At 47.9% G+C, this 16,896-nt stretch overlaps 1 protein-coding gene across 7 annotated transcripts in view; it reads right to left on the minus strand.

Moving 5' to 3' along the window:
- LOC106591860 (dedicator of cytokinesis protein 1) overlaps positions 1 to 16,896 on the minus strand; it is a 723,705-nt gene that overhangs the window by 341,573 nt on the left and 365,236 nt on the right. For all 7 annotated transcript variants that reach the window (XM_045687698.1, XM_045687691.1, XM_045687686.1 and 4 more), the window contains exon 31: positions 14,333 to 14,433. In XM_045687698.1, coding sequence (XP_045543654.1) covers positions 14,333 to 14,433 — 101 coding nt within the window. The remainder of the gene's footprint in view (positions 1 to 14,332; positions 14,434 to 16,896) is intronic.

The raw sequence follows: 16,896 nt of genomic DNA on the forward strand, positions 1-16,896 counted from the left end.
CTCACCTCAACACGGTAACTACTGTTACACTGAACCCCTCCTCAACACGGTAACTACTGTTACACTGAACCCCTCCTCACCTCAACACGGTAACTACTGTTACACTGAACCCCTCCTCAACACGGTAACTACTGTTACACTGAACCCCTCCTCAACACGGTAACTACTGTTACACTGAACCCCTCCTCACCTCAACACGGTAACTACTGTTACACTGAACCCCTCCTCACCTCAACACGGTAACTACTGTTACACTGAACCCCTCCTCACCTCAACACGGTAACTACTGTTACACTGAACCCCTCCTCACCTCAACACGGTAACTACTGTTACACTGAACCCCCCTCACCTCAACACGGTAACTACTGTTACACTGAACCCCTCCTCACCTCAACACGGTAACTACTGTTACACTGAACCCCTCCTCACCTCAACACGGTAACTACTGTTACACTGAACCCCTCCTCACCTCAACACGGTAACTACTGTTACACTGAACCCCTCCTCACCTCAACACGGTAACTACTGTTACACTGAACCCCTCCTCACCTCAACACGGTAACTACTGTTACACTGAACCCCTCCTCACCTCAACACGGTAACTACTGTTACACTGAACCCCTCCTCACCTCAACACGGTAACTACTGTTACACTGAACCCCTCCTCACCTCAACACGGTAACTACTGTTACACTGAACCCCTCCTCACCTCAACACGGTAACTACTGTTACACTGAACCCCTCCTCACCTCAACACGGTAACTACTGTTACACTGAACCCCTCCTCACCTCAACACGGTAACTACTGTTACACTGAACCCCTCCTCACCTCAACACGGTAACTACTGTTACACTGAACCCCTCCTCACCTCAACACGGTAACTACTGTTACACTGAACCCCTCCCTCAACACGGTAACTACTGTTACACTGAACCACTCACCTCAACACGGTAACTACTGTTACACTGAACCCCTCCTCACCTCAACACGGTAACTACTGTTACACTGAACCCCTCACCTCAACACGGTAACTACTGTTACACTGAACCCCTCACCTCAACACGGTAACTACTGTTACACTGAACCCCTCCTCACCTCAACACGGTAACTACTGTTACACTGAACCCCTCCTCACCTCAACACGGTAACTACTGTTACACTGAACCCCTCACCTCAACACGGTAACTACTGTTACACTGAACCCCTCCTCACCTCAACACGGTAACTACTGTTACACTGAACCCCTCCTCACCTCAACACGGTAACTACTGTTACACTGAACCCCTCCTCACCTCAACACGGTAACTACTGTTACACTGAACCCCTCCTCACCTCAACACGGTAACTACTGTTACACTGAACCCCTCCTCACCTCAACACGGTAACTACTGTTACACTGAACCCCTCCTCACCTCAACACGGTAACTACTGTTACACTGAACCCCTCCTCACCTCAACACGGTAACTACTGTTACACTGAACCCCTCCTCACCTCAACACGGTAACTACTGTTACACTGAACCCCTCCTCACCTCAACACGGTAACTACTGTTACACTGAACCCCTCCTCACCTCAACACGGTAACTACTGTTACACTGAACCCCTCCTCACCTCAACACGGTAACTACTGTTACACTGAACCCCTCCTCACCTCAACACGGTAACTACTGTTACACTGAACCCCTCCTCACCTCAACACGGTAACTACTGTTACACTGAACCCCTCCTCACCTCAACACGGTAACTACTGTTACACTGAACCCCTCACCTCAACACGGTAACTACTGTTACACTGAACCCCTCCTCACCTCAACACGGTAACTACTGTTACACTGAACCCCTCCTCACCTCAACACGGTAACTACTGTTACACTGAACCCCTCCTCACCTCAACACGGTAACTACTGTTACACTGAACCCCTCCTCACCTCAACACGGTAACTACTGTTACACTGAACCCCTCCTCACCTCAACACGGTAACTACTGTTACACTGAACCCCTCCCTCAACACGGTAACTACTGTTACACTGAACCCCTCCTCACCTCAACACGGTAACTACTGTTACACTGAACCCCTCCTCACCTCAACACGGTAACTACTGTTACACTGAACCCCTCCTCACCTCAACACGGTAACTACTGTTACACTGAACCCCTCCTCACCTCAACACGGTAACTACTGTTACACTGAACCCCCTCCCTCAACACGGTAACTACTGTTACACTGAACCCCTCCTCACCTCAACACGGTAACTACTGTTACACTGAACCCCTCCTCACCTCAACACGGTAACTACTGTTACACTGAACCCCTCCTCACCTCAACACGGTAACTACTGTTACACTGAACCCCTCACCTCAACACGGTAACTACTGTTACACTGAACCCCTCCTCAACACGGTAACTACTGTTACACTGAACCCCTCCTCACCTCAACACGGTAACTACTGTTACACTGAACCCCTCCTCACCTCAACACGGTAACTACTGTTACACTGAACCCCTCCTCACCTCAACACGGTAACTACTGTTACACTGAACCCCTCCTCCTCAACACGGTAACTACTGTTACACTGAACCCCTCCTCACCTCAACACGGTAACTACTGTTACACTGAACCCCTCTACCTCAACACGGTAACTACTGTTACACTGAACCCCTCCTCACCTCAACACGGTAACTACTGTTACACTGAACCCCTCCTCACCTCAACACGGTAACTACTGTTACACTGAACCCCTCCTCACCTCAACACGGTAACTACTGTTACACTGAACCCCTCCTCACCTCAACACGGTAACTACTGTTACACTGAACCCCTCCTCACCTCAACACGGTAACTACTGTTACACTGAACCCCTCCTCACCTCAACACGGTAACTACTGTTACACTGAACCCCTCCTCACCTCAACACGGTAACTACTGTTACACTGAACCCCTCCTCACCTCAACACGGTAACTACTGTTACACTGAACCCCTCCTCACCTCAACACGGTAACTACTGTTACACTGAACCCCTCCTCACCTCAACACGGTAACTACTGTTACACTGAACCCCTCCTCACCTCAACACGGTAACTACTGTTACACTGAACCCCTCCTCACCTCAACACGGTCACTACGGTTACACTGAACCCCTCCTCACCTCAACACGGTAACTACTGTTACACTGAACCCCTCCTCACCTCAACACGGTAACTACTGTTACACTGAACCCCTCACCTCAACACGGTAACTACTGTTACACTGAACCCCTCCTCACCTCAACACGGTAACTACTGTTACACTGAACCCCTCCTCACCTCAACACGGTAACTACTGTTACACTGAACCCCTCCTCACCTCAACACGGTAACTACTGTTACACTGAACCCTCTCACCTCAACACGGTAACTACTGTTACACTGAACCCCTCCTCACCTCAACACGGTAACTACTGTTACACTGAACCCCCTCCTCAACACGGTAACTACTGTTACACTGAACCCCTCCTCACCTCAACACGGTAACTACTGTTACACTGAACCCCTCCTCACCTCAACACGGTCACTACTGTTACACTGAACCCCTCCTCACCTCAACACGGTAACTACTGTTACACTGAACCCCTCCTCACCTCAACACGGTAACTACTGTTACACTGAACCCCTCACCTCAACACGGTAACTACTGTTACACTGAACCCCTCCTCACCTCAACACAGTAACTACTGTTACACTGAACCCCTCCTCACCTCAACACGGTAACTACTGTTACACTGAACCCCTCCTCACCTCAACACGGTAACTACTGTTACACTGAACCCCTCCTCACCTCAACACGGTAACTACTGTTACACTGAACCCCTCCTCAACACGGTAACTACTGTTACACTGAACCCCTCCTCACCTCAACACGGTAACTACTGTTACACTGAACCCCTCCTCACCTCAACACGGTAACTACTGTTACACTGAACCCCTCCTCACCTCAACACGGTAACTACTGTTACACTGAACCCCTCCTCAACACGGTAACTACTGTTACACTGAACCCCTCCTCACCTCAACACGGTAACTACTGTTACACTGAACCCCCTCACCTCAACACGGTAACTACTGTTACACTGAACCCCTCCACCTCAACACGGTAACTACTGTTACACTGAACCCCTCCTCACCTCAACACGGTAACTACTGTTACACTGAACCCCTCCTCTCAACACGGTAACTACTGTTACACTGAACCCCTCCTCACCTCAACACGGTAACTACTGTTACACTGAACCCCTCACCTCAACACGGTAACTACTGTTACACTGAACCCCTCCTCTCAACACGGTAACTACTGTTACACTGAACCCCTCCTCACCTCAACACGGTCACTACTGTTACACTGAACCCCTCCTCACCTCAACACGGTAACTACTGTTACACTGAACCCCTCCTCAACACGGTAACTACTGTTACACTGAACCCCTCCTCACCTCAACACGGTAACTACTGTTACACTGAACCCCTCCTCACCTCAACACGGTAACTACTGTTACACTGAACCCCTCCTCACCTCAACACGGTAACTACTGTTACACTGAACCCCTCCTCACCTCAACACGGTAACTACTGTTACACTGAACCCCTCCTCACCTCAACACGGTAACTACTGTTACACTGAACCCCTCCTCACCTCAACACGGTAACTACTGTTACACTGAACCCCTCCTCACCTCAACACGGTAACTACTGTTACACTGAACCCCTCCTCACCTCAACACAGTAACTACTGTTACACTGAACCCCTCCTCCTCAACACGGTAACTACTGTTACACTGAACCCCTCCTCACCTCAACACGGTAACTACTGTTACACTGAACCCCTCCTCACCTCAACACGGTAACTACTGTTACACTGAACCCCTCCTCACCTCAACACGGTAACTACTGTTACACTGAACCCCTCCTCACCTCAACACGGTAACTACTGTTACACTGAACCCCTCCTCACCTCAACACGGTAACTACTGTTACACTGAACCCCTCCTCAACACGGTAACTACTGTTACACTGAACCCCTCCTCACCTCAACACGGTAACTACTGTTACACTGAACCCCTCCTCACCTCAACACGGTAACTACTGTTACACTGAACCCCTCCTCAACACGGTAACTACTGTTACACTGAACCCCTCCTCAACACGGTAACTACTGTTACACTGAACCCCTCCTCACCTCAACACGGTAACTACTGTTACACTGAACCCCTCATCAACACGGTAACTACTGTTACACTGAACCCCTCCTCACCTCAACACGGTAACTACTGTTACACTGAACCCCTCCTCACCTCAACACGGTAACTACTGTTACACTGAACCCCTCCTCACCTCAACACGGTAACTACTGTTACACTGAACCCCTCATCAACACGGTAACTACTGTTACACTGAACCCCTCCTCACCTCAACACGGTAACTACTGTTACACTGAACCCCTCCTCACCTCAACACGGTAACTACTGTTACACTGAACCCCTCCTCACCTCAACACGGTAACTACTGTTACACTGAACCCCTCATCAACACGGTAACTACTGTTACACTGAACCCCTCCTCACCTCAACACGGTAACTACTGTTACACTGAACCCCTCCTCACCTCAACACGGTAACTACTGTTACACTGAACCCCTCCTCACCTCAACACGGTAACTACTGTTACACTGAACCCCTCCTCACCTCAACACGGTAACTACTGTTACACTGAACCCCTCCTCACCTCAACACAGTAACTACTGTTACACTGAACCCCTCCTCACCTCAACACGGTAACTACTGTTACACTGAACACCTCCTCACCTCAACATGGTAACTACTGTTACACTGAACCCCTCCTCACCTCAACACGGTCACTACGGTTACACTGAACCCCTCCTCACCTCAACACGGTAACTACTGTTACACTGAACCCCTCCTCACCTCAACACGGTAACTACTGTTACACTGAACCCCTCATCAACACGGTAACTACTGTTACACTGAACCCCTCCTCACCTCAACACGATAACTACTGTTACACTGAACCCCTCCTCACCTCAACACGGTAACTACGGTTACACTGAACCCCTCCTCACCTCAACACGGTAACTACTGTTACACTGAACCCCTCCTCACCTCAACACGGTAACTACTGTTACACTGAACCCCTCCTCACATCAACACGGTAACTACTGTTACACTGAACCCCTCCTCAACACGTAACTACTGTTACACTGAACCCCTCCTCACCTCAACACGGTAACTACTGTTACACTGAACCCCTCCTCACCTCAACACGGTCACTACGGTTACACTGAACCCCTCCTCACCTCAACACGGTAACTACTGTTACACTGAACCCCTCCTCACCTCAACACGGTAACTACTGTTACACTGAACCCCTCCTCAACACGGTAACTACTGTTACACTGAACCCCTCCTCACCTCAACACAGTAACTACTGTTACACTGAACCCCTCCTCACCTCAACACGGTAACTACTGTTACACTGAACCCCTCCTCACCTCAAAACGGTAACTACGGTTACACTGAACCCCTCCTCACCTCAACACGGTAACTACTGTTACACTGAACCCCTCCTCAACACGGTAACTACTGTTACACTGAACCCCTCCTCACCTCAACACGGTAACTACTGTTACACTGAACCCCTCATCAACACGGTAACTACTGTTACACTGAACCCCTCCTCACCTCAACACGGTAACTACTGTTACACTGAACCCCTCCTCAACACGGTAACTACTGTTACACTGAACCCCTCCTCACCTCAACACGGTAACTACTGTTACACTGAACCCCTCATCAACACGGTAACTACTGTTACACTGAACCCCTCATCAACACGGTAACTACTGTTACACTGAACCCCTCCTCACCTCAACACGGTAACTACTGTTACACTGAACCCCTCAACACGGTAACTACTGTTACACTGAACCCCTCCTCACCTCAACACGGTAACTACTGTTACACTGAACCCCTCATCAACACGGTAACTACTGTTACACTGAACCCCTCATCAACACGGTAACTACTGTTACACTGAACCCCTCCTCACCTCAACACGGTCACTACGGTTACACTGAACCCCTCCTCACCTCAACACGGTAACTACTGTTACACTGAACCCCTCCTCAACACGGTAACTACTGTTACACTGAACCCCTCCTCACCTCAACACGGTAACTACTGTTACACTGAACCCCTTCCTCACCTCAACACGGTAACTACTGTTACACTGAATCCCTCCTCACCTCAACACGGTAACTACTGTTACACTGAATCCCTCCTCACCTCAACACGGTAACTACTGTTACACTGAACCCCTCCTCACCTCAATACGGTAACTACTGTTACACTGAACCCCTCCTCACCTCAACACGGTAACTACTGTTACACTGAACCCCTCCTCACCTCAACACGGTAACTACTGTTACACTGAACCCCTCCTCACCTCAACACGGTAACTACTGTTACACTGAACCCCTCCTCAACACGGTAACTACTGTTACACTGAACCCCTCCTCACCTCAACACGGTAACTACTGTTACACTGAACCCCTCCTCACCTCAACACGGTAAGTACGGTTACACTGAACCCCTCCTCACCTCAACACGGTAACTACTGTTACACTGAACCCCTCCTCACCTCAACACGGTAACTACTGTTACACTGAACCCCTCCTCACCTCAACACGGTAACTACTGTTACACTGAACCCCTCCTCACCTCAACACGGTAACTACTGTTACACTGAACCCCTCCTCACCTCAACACGGTAACTACTGTTACACTGAACCCCTCCTCAACACGGTAACTACTGTTACACTGAACCCCTCCTCAACACGGTAACTACTGTTACACTGAACCCCTCCTCACCTCAACACGGTAACTACTGTTACACTGAACCCCTCCTCACCTCAACACGGTCACTACGGTTACACTGAACCCCTCCTCACCTCAACACGGTAACTACTGTTACACTGAACCCCTCCTCAACACGGTAACTACTGTTACACTGAACCCCTCCTCACCTCAACACGGTAACTACTGTTACACTGAACCCCTCCTCACCTCAACACGGTCACTACGGTTACACTGAACCCCTCCTCACCTCAACACGGTAACTACTGTTACACTGAACCCCTCCTCACCTCAACACGGTAACTACTGTTACACTGAACCCCTCCTCAACACGGTAACTACTGTTACACTGAACCCCTCCTCAACACGGTAACTACTGTTACACTGAACCCCTCCTCACCTCAACACAGTAACTACTGTTACACTGAACCCCTCCTCACCTCAACACGGTAAGTACGGTTACACTGAACCCCTCCTCACCTCAACACGGTAACTACTGTTACACTGAACCCCTCCTCACCTCAACACGGTAACTACTGTTACACTGAACCCCTCCTCACCTCAACACGGTAACTACTGTTACACTGAACCCCTCCTCAACACGATAACTACTGTTACACTGAACCCCTCCTCACCTCAACACGGTAACTACTGTTACACTGAACCCCTCATCAACACGGTAACTACTGTTACACTGAACCCCTCCTCACCTCAACACGGTAACTACTGTTACACTGAACCCCTCCTCAACACGGTAACTACTGTTACACTGAACCCCTCCTCACCTCAACACGGTAACTACTGTTACACTGAACCCCTCATCAACACGGTAACTACTGTTACACTGAACCCCTCCTCACCTCAACACGGTAACTACTGTTACACTGAACCCCTCCTCACCTCAACATGGTAACTACTGTTACACTGAACCCCTCCTCACCTCAACACAGTAACTACTGTTACACTGAACCCCTCCTCACCTCAACACGGTAACTACGGTTACACTGTCTATGGTCCATGTGAAACTGTCATCTCCTACGTGAATTCATCTGATTGCTACAGTGTCAGACAGACAGCTAAACAGACAGACAGCTAAACAGACAGACAGAGAGAGACAAACAGACCGACAGTCAGTATGTCAGCCAGCCAGTATGCCAGTCAGTCAGCTAGACAGCCAGTTAGCCAGACAGTCAGTCAGTCAGTTAGATAGAAAGTCAGTCAGCCAGGCAGCTAGACAGACAGTCAGACAGCTAGTCAGTCAGACAGACAGAAATACAGACAGCTAGACAGACAGTCAGACAGCTAGTCAGTCAGCCAGACAGACAGAAATACAGACAGCTAGTCAGTCAGTCAGACAGACAGCTAGTCAGTCAGCCAGACAGACAGAAATACAGAAAGCTAGACAGCCAGAGAGAAATACAGACAGCTAGACAGACAGTCAGACAGCTAGTCAGTCAGCCAGACAGACAGAAATACAGACAGCTAGACAGCAATACAGACAGCTAGACAGACAGTCAGACAGCTAGTCAGTCAGCCAGACAGACAGAAATACAGACAGCTAGACAGACAGCTAGTCAGTCAAACAGAGTTTGTGTTGTGTGTCTCTGTGTGTGGATCACCAAGAGATGATGCAACAGTCTGTAGGAGTTGTTCTAGGATCAGACACAGGGCTGATCAAACACACGTCTCCATAACACTACCCTCCCCTGCCTCTCTGCTCTGACACTCAGAAGATAATAATTGGTGTGACGAGGGCGAGTGGCAGATCAGCGAGAGAGAGAGAGAGAGAGAGAGAGAGAGAGAGAACGAGAGAGCGACAGAGAGATAACGAGAGAGCGACAGAGAGAGAACGAGAGAGCGACAGAGAGAGAGAACGAGAGAGCGACAGAGAGAGAGAGAACGAGAGAGCGACAGAGACAGGGACTGTGTGTGAGCGTGATAGAGTGAAAGGGGAGCTACTACTGAGAGAATCCCCCATTTCTCCTTTCTTTAAAGTCCACCAAAGAAACTGTCCTCATCTTCCTTTTAATGACAGGTTTAGATGTCAGTGGGAAGAACATCAAATGAAGAGACAGAGAGAGAATGAGAGAGAGAGAGAGGAGGAGTGGAGTTCAGCCCCTGGTCTCTTCCTCTATTCATACAGAATGGAAATCCCCCTGGTCTATTCCTCTATTCATCCAGAATGGTAATCCCCCTGGTCTATTCCTCTATTCATCCAGAATGGTAATCCCCCTGGTCTATTCCTCTATCCATCCAGAATGGTAATCCCCCTGGTCTCTTCCACTATTCATCCAGAATGGTAATCCCCCTGGTCTCTTCCTCTCTTCATCCAGAATGGTAATCCCCCTGGTCTATTCCTCTATCCATCCATAATGGTAATCCCCCTGATCTATTCCTCTATTCATCCAGAATGGTAATCCCCCTGGTCTCTTCCTCTATTCATCCAGAATGGTAATCCCCCTGGTCTATTCCTCTATTCATCCAGAATGGTAATCCCCCTGGTCTCTTCCTCCATTCATCCAGAATGGTAATCCCCCTGGTCTATTCCTCTATTCATCCAGAATGGTGATCCCCCTGGTCTCTTCCTCCATTCATCCAGAATGGTAATCCCCCTGGTCTATTCCTCTATTCATCCAGAATGGTGATCCCCCTGGTCTCTTCCTCTATTCATCCAGCATGGTAATCCCCCTGGTCTCTTCCTCTATTCATCCAGAATGGTAATCCCCCTGGGCAGAGCAGCAGAGCACCGGGCCAGCAGAGGCCTGGATAGGGGGTCCCTAGCTGGGCTACAGGAGGGCTGCCAAAGGGCCCAAGGCTGAGGCAACACCGGGGTGCAGGGTGGGTGAGAATGTTTAACATGCCTGATTGTGTGGGAGTTGGATCAGGACCTAAAGTATAATAGATATATTACACATTGCCCTCTATGTAGCTACATTGCCCCCTATGTAGACATATCACATTGCCCTCTATGTAGCTACATTGCCCCCTATGTAGACATATCACATTGCCCTCTATGTAGCTACTAGCTAACCATCTGTAGAAATATCACATTGCCCTCTATGTAGCTACTAGCTAACTATCTGTAGACATATCACATTGCCCTCTATGTAGCTACTAGCTAACCATCTGTAGACATATCACATTGCCCTCTATGTAGCTACTAGCTAACTATCTGTAGACATATCACATTGCCCTCTATGCAGCTACTAGCTAACCATCTGTAGACATATGACAGTGTCCTCTATGTAGCTACTAGCTAACCATCTGTAGACATATCACATTGCCCTCTATGTAGCTAATAGCTAACCATCTGTAGAAATATCACATTGCCCTCTATGTAGCTACTAGCTAACCATCTGTAGACATATCACATTGCCCTCTATGTAGCTACTAGCTAACCATCTGTAGACATATCACATTGCCCTCTATGTAGCTACTAGCTAACTATCTGTAGACATATCACATTGCCCTCTATGTAGCTAATAGCTAACCATCTGTAGACATATAACATTACCCTCTATGTAGCTACTAGTTAACCATCTGTAGACATATCACATTGCCCTCTATGTAGCTACTAGTTAACCATCTGTAGACATATCACATTGCCCTCTATGTAGCTACTAGCTAACCATCTGTAGACAATGAGGGCAATGTGCTAGTAAGATTTACTGCCTGTCTGTTCTTCTGTTTCCCTACACTATCAGAAATAGGGTCTTCTAGTAGATCAAAAAAAGAGAAAGAGAGAGGGAGAGAGAGAGAGACACACAGAGAGAGAGAGAGAGAGACAGAGAAAGGGAGAGAGAGAGAAAGAGAGAGAGACAGAGAGAGAGAGACAGATAGAGAGACAGAGAGAGAGAGAGACAGAGAGAGAGACAGATAGAGAGACAGAGAGACAGAGAGAGAGAGAGAAAGAGAGAGAGAGAGACAGATAGAGAGACAGAGAGACAGAGAGAGAGAGAGAAAGAGAGAGAGAGACAGGAGCCTCCAGTAGATGAATAGAGACTCACCTTTTGGTCCAGGAACATTTAACACACTATGCTACATGACATATGTCTGTTGTCCAGACTATAAACTCTTTCTGCTGATGAAATAACTTTTTGAGGATATAGTATAGAATAGATAATGGATAGAAATGAAACTATTCCCACCTGCAGTTTGGAGAAATGTTATTATGAGTGAGATGTGGAAGATATTTCATATGGCCTAAATGACTTCCCTACTGTAGGAACACTGACTTCAGTATTTGAGTCGTCAGTCACCCACAGTGTGCCGTACACAGTCACTAAATGAGACAGGAAACTGTAATCTCAGCACACCTCAGTATCAGGCGTGGGATGAAATAGAATTTGGCTCTGATAAAGGTTGTGAGGACATAACCACTGAAAAGGTTAGAGACAAACCTGATACTGACAACCAAGACGTTGGATTTACATTTGAGTCAATTAACAGACGCTGCGCTGCAGAGAGATTTACATATTCCTCTAAATGTAGAGAGGTAATACAATCACACACGAGTCACAGTCAGTCAAATGTTCTCCTCAATAAAAACCCCTGTCAGTCAGTTTTACTAACACCACCCTGAATATAGAGCCAGGTACGTCAGATAACACCACCCTGAATACAGAGTCAGGTAGGTCAGATAACACCACCCTGAATACAGAGTCAGGTAGGTCAGATAACACCACCCTGAATATAGAGCCAGGTACGTCAGATAACACCACCCTGAATACAGAGCCAGGTACGTCAGATAACACCACCCTGAATACAGAGTCAGGTAGGTCAGATAACACCACCCTGAATACAGAGTCAGGTAGGTCAGATAACACCACCCTGAATACAGAGTCAGGTAGGTCAGATAACACCACCCTGAATACAGAGTCAGGTAGGTCAGATAACACCACCCTGAATACAGAGTCAGGTAGGTCAGATAACACCACCCTGAATACAGAGTCAGGTAGGTCAGATAACACCACCCTGAATACAGAGTCAGGTAGGTCAGATAACACCACCCTGAATACAGAGTCAGGTAGGTCAGATAACACCACCCTGAATACAGTCAGGTAGGTCAGATAACACCACCCTGAATACAGAGCCATGTAGGTCAGATAACACCACCCTGAATACAGAGTCAGGTAGGTTAGATAACACCACCCTGAATACAGTCAGGTAGGTCAGATAACACCACCCTGAATACAGAGTCAGGTAGGTTAGATAACACCACCCTGAATACAGAATCAGGTAGGTCAGATAACACCACCCTGAATACAGAGTCAGGTAGGTTAGATAACATGACCCAGAGAGACTCCTCAGTGAAACTATAGGACGGAGATTACAGAGAGACTCCTCAGTGAAACTATAGGATGGAGATTACAGAGAGACTCCTCAGTGAAACTATAGGATGGAGATTACAGAGAGACTCCTCGGTGAAACTATAGGACGGAGATTACAGAGAGACTCCTCAGTGAAACTATAGGATGGAGATTACAGAGAGACTCCTCAGTGAAACTATAGGATGGAGATTACAGAGAGACTCCTCAGTGAAACTATAGGATGGAGATTACAGAGAGACTCCTCAGTGAAACTATAGGATGGAGCTTACAGAGAGACTCCTCAGTGAAACTATAGGACGGAGATTACAGAGAGACTCCTCAGTGAAACTATAGGACGGAGATTACAGAGAGACTCCTCAGTGAAACTATAGGACGGAGATTACAGAGAGACTCCTCAGTGAAACTATAGGACGGAGATTACAGAGAGACTCCTCAGTGAAACTATAGGATGGAGATTACAGAGAGACTCCTCAGTGAAACTATAGGATGGAGATTACAGAGAGACTCCTCAGTGAAACTATAGGATGGAGATTACAGAGAGACTCCTCAGTGAAACTATAGGACGGAGATTACAGAGACTCCTCAGTGAAACTATAGGACGGAGATTACAGAGAGACTCCTCAGTGTATGACGGGGTAATGTACTACTGTCCTCTGGGGAGTGTGTAATGGGGTAATGTACTACTGTCCTCTGGGAAGTGTGTGATGGGGTAATGTACTACTGTCCTCTGGGGAGTGTGTGACGGGGTAATGTACTACTGTCCTCTGGGGAGTGTGTGACGGGGTAATGTACTACTGTCCTCTGGGGAGTGTGTGACGGGGGTAATGTACTACTGTCCTCTGGGGAGTGTGTGACGGGGTAATGTACTACTGTCCTCTGGGGAGTGTGTGACGGGGTAATGTACTACTGTCCTCTGGGGAGTGTGTGACGGGGTAATGTACTACTGTCCTCTGGGGAGTGTGTGACGGGGGTAATGTACTACTGTCCTCTGGGGAGTGTGTGACGGGGTAATGTACTACTGTCCTCTGGGGAGTGTGTGACGGGGGTAATGTACTACTGTCCTCTGGGGAGTGTGTGATGGGGTAATGTAACTCACTTCTGGAAGATCTTGGATCGTTTGTCGCTGGAGAAGTTCTCAAGCTGCAAGGACTCCTGGGTAAGATACGCCACGGCAAGGTGGAAGTAGTTGTTCCACAGCTGAGAGGAGAGAGAGAGGAGAGAAGAGAGGAGAGAGGGAGGAGAGAAGGGTGAAGGGAGGAGAGAGGGAAGAGGGAGGGAGGAGAGGAGAGAGGGAAGAGTGAGGAGAGGAGAGAGGGAAGAGTGAGGATGAAAAGGGAGGAGATGAAAGACGGGAGGAGAGAGGGAAGAGAAGGGAGGAGAGAGGGAAGACATGAGAAGAGAAGGGAGGAGAGAGAGAGATGTCCATATTACCAGGTTCTCACAGCCATAACAACCTTATCCTGAAGAGATCTACAAACGATCAGACCATTCTATATCTAAAGCAGATACCTAGAGGCACCAACACACAGACTACAACATGACTTAGATTCAGAAATGAATATTCATTCTATTAAGAGATGGCGTAGCCAGACAAATGATCCATGTGCCCTTTAGTTGTTGATGAAGATATTTAAAATAACAGAATTCAGCAGATCGTTTCAGTGTTATTAGGAGACACGTGAACTTTATCATAATGAAGACATGCCCCGAAGGCTTTAAAAAGCTGCCAGGACCCTCGTCTGCAGTTAAATACTTACCAGCGTTAAAATTCTTCCATATGTGACAGATTTGAAACGTAGGGAAAAGGAGCATCGACGCCATGAAGAGACGAGATAAAATATTCTGAAATGGCTTTTTAAATCACAGCTCATTATACAGTCATTTAAGCGTACCACTGTCAAACGATTTTATGCTAATCTCGTTTTAGTGCTGTAGAGTTCAACCCCTTTGTTAAGAGCATTCAAATGACCCCGCAAGTCCCAAATGGCACCCTATTCTCTATTCAGTGCACTACTTCTGACCAGAGCCCTAGTCAAAAGTAGTGCACTACATAGGGGATAAGTTGTCATTTGGGACATATTCCCAACTACTACAAAGCCTTCAGAAAGTATTCATACCTGGACTTATTCCACATGTTGTTGTGTTACAGTCTGAATTCAACATGGATTAAATGAATGTCTTTTCTCACCCATCTACACACCATACCCCACAATACCCCACCATACCCCCACAATAACACACAACACCCCACCATACTCCACAATAACACACCCCACAATACCCCACAATACCCCACCATACCCCACAATAACACACAATACCCCACCATACCCCCACAATACCCCCACAATAACACACCATACCCCACAATACCCCACAATACCCCACAATAACACCCAATACCCCACAATAACACACCATACCCCACAATACCCCACAATAACACACCATACCCCACAATACCCCACAATAACACACCATACCACACAATAACACACCATACCACACAATAACCCACAATAACACACCATACCCCACAATACCCCACCATACCCCACAATACCCCACAATAACATACAATACCCCACAATGACAAGTGAAAACACCTTTTTAAATTCAGCAACAAAAAAAGAAACGTCCCTTTTTCAGAACCCTGTCTTTTAAAGATAATTCATAAAAATCCAAATAACTTCACAGAGCTTCATTGTAAAGGGTTTAAACACTGTTTCCCATGCTTGTTCAATGAACCATAAACAATTAATAAACATGCCCCTGTGGAACGGTTGTTAAGACACTAACAGCTTACAGACAGTAAGCAATTAAGGTCACAGTAATGAAAACTTAGGACACTAAAGAGGCCTTTCTACTGACTCTGAAAGACACCAAAAGAAAGATGCCCAGGGTCCCTGCTCATCTGCGTGAACGTGCCTTAGGCATGCTGCAAGGAGGCATGAGGACTGCAGATGTGGCCAGGGCAATAAATTGCAATGTCCGTACTGTGAGACGCCTAAGACTGCGCTACAGGGAGATAGGACGGACAGCTGATCGTCCTCGCAGTGGCAGACCACTTGTAACAACACCTGCACAGGATCGGTACATCCGAACATCACACCTGCGGGACAGGTACAGGATGGCAACAACAACTGCTCGAGTTACACCAGGAACGCACAATCCCTCCATCAGTGCTCAGACTGTCCGCAATAGGCTGAGAGAGGCTGGACTGAGGGCTTGTAGGCCTGTTGTAAGGCAGGTCCTCACCAGACGTAACCAGCAACAACGTCGTCTATGGGCACAAACCCACCGTCGCTGGACCAGACAGGACTGACAGAAAGTGCTCTTCACTGACGAGTCGAGGTTTTGTTTTACCAGGGGTGATGGTCGGATTCGCATGTATTGTAGAAGGAATGAGTGTTACACCGAGGCCTGTACTCTGGAGCGGGATCGATTTGGAGATGGAAGGTCCGTCATGGTCTGGGGTGGTGTGTCACAGCATCATCGGACTGAGCTTGTTGTCATTGCAGGCAATCTCAATTCTGTGCGTTACAGGAAGACATCCTTCTCCCTCATGTGGTACCCTTCCTGCAGGCTCATCCTGACATGACCCTCTAGCAAGACAATGCCACCAGCCATACTGCTCGTTCTGTGCATGATTTCCTGCAA

The sequence above is a fragment of the Salmo salar genome, chromosome ssa01 (assembly GCF_905237065.1).
Source record: "Salmo salar chromosome ssa01, Ssal_v3.1, whole genome shotgun sequence".
Taxonomy (NCBI): Eukaryota; Metazoa; Chordata; class Actinopteri; order Salmoniformes; family Salmonidae; genus Salmo; species Salmo salar.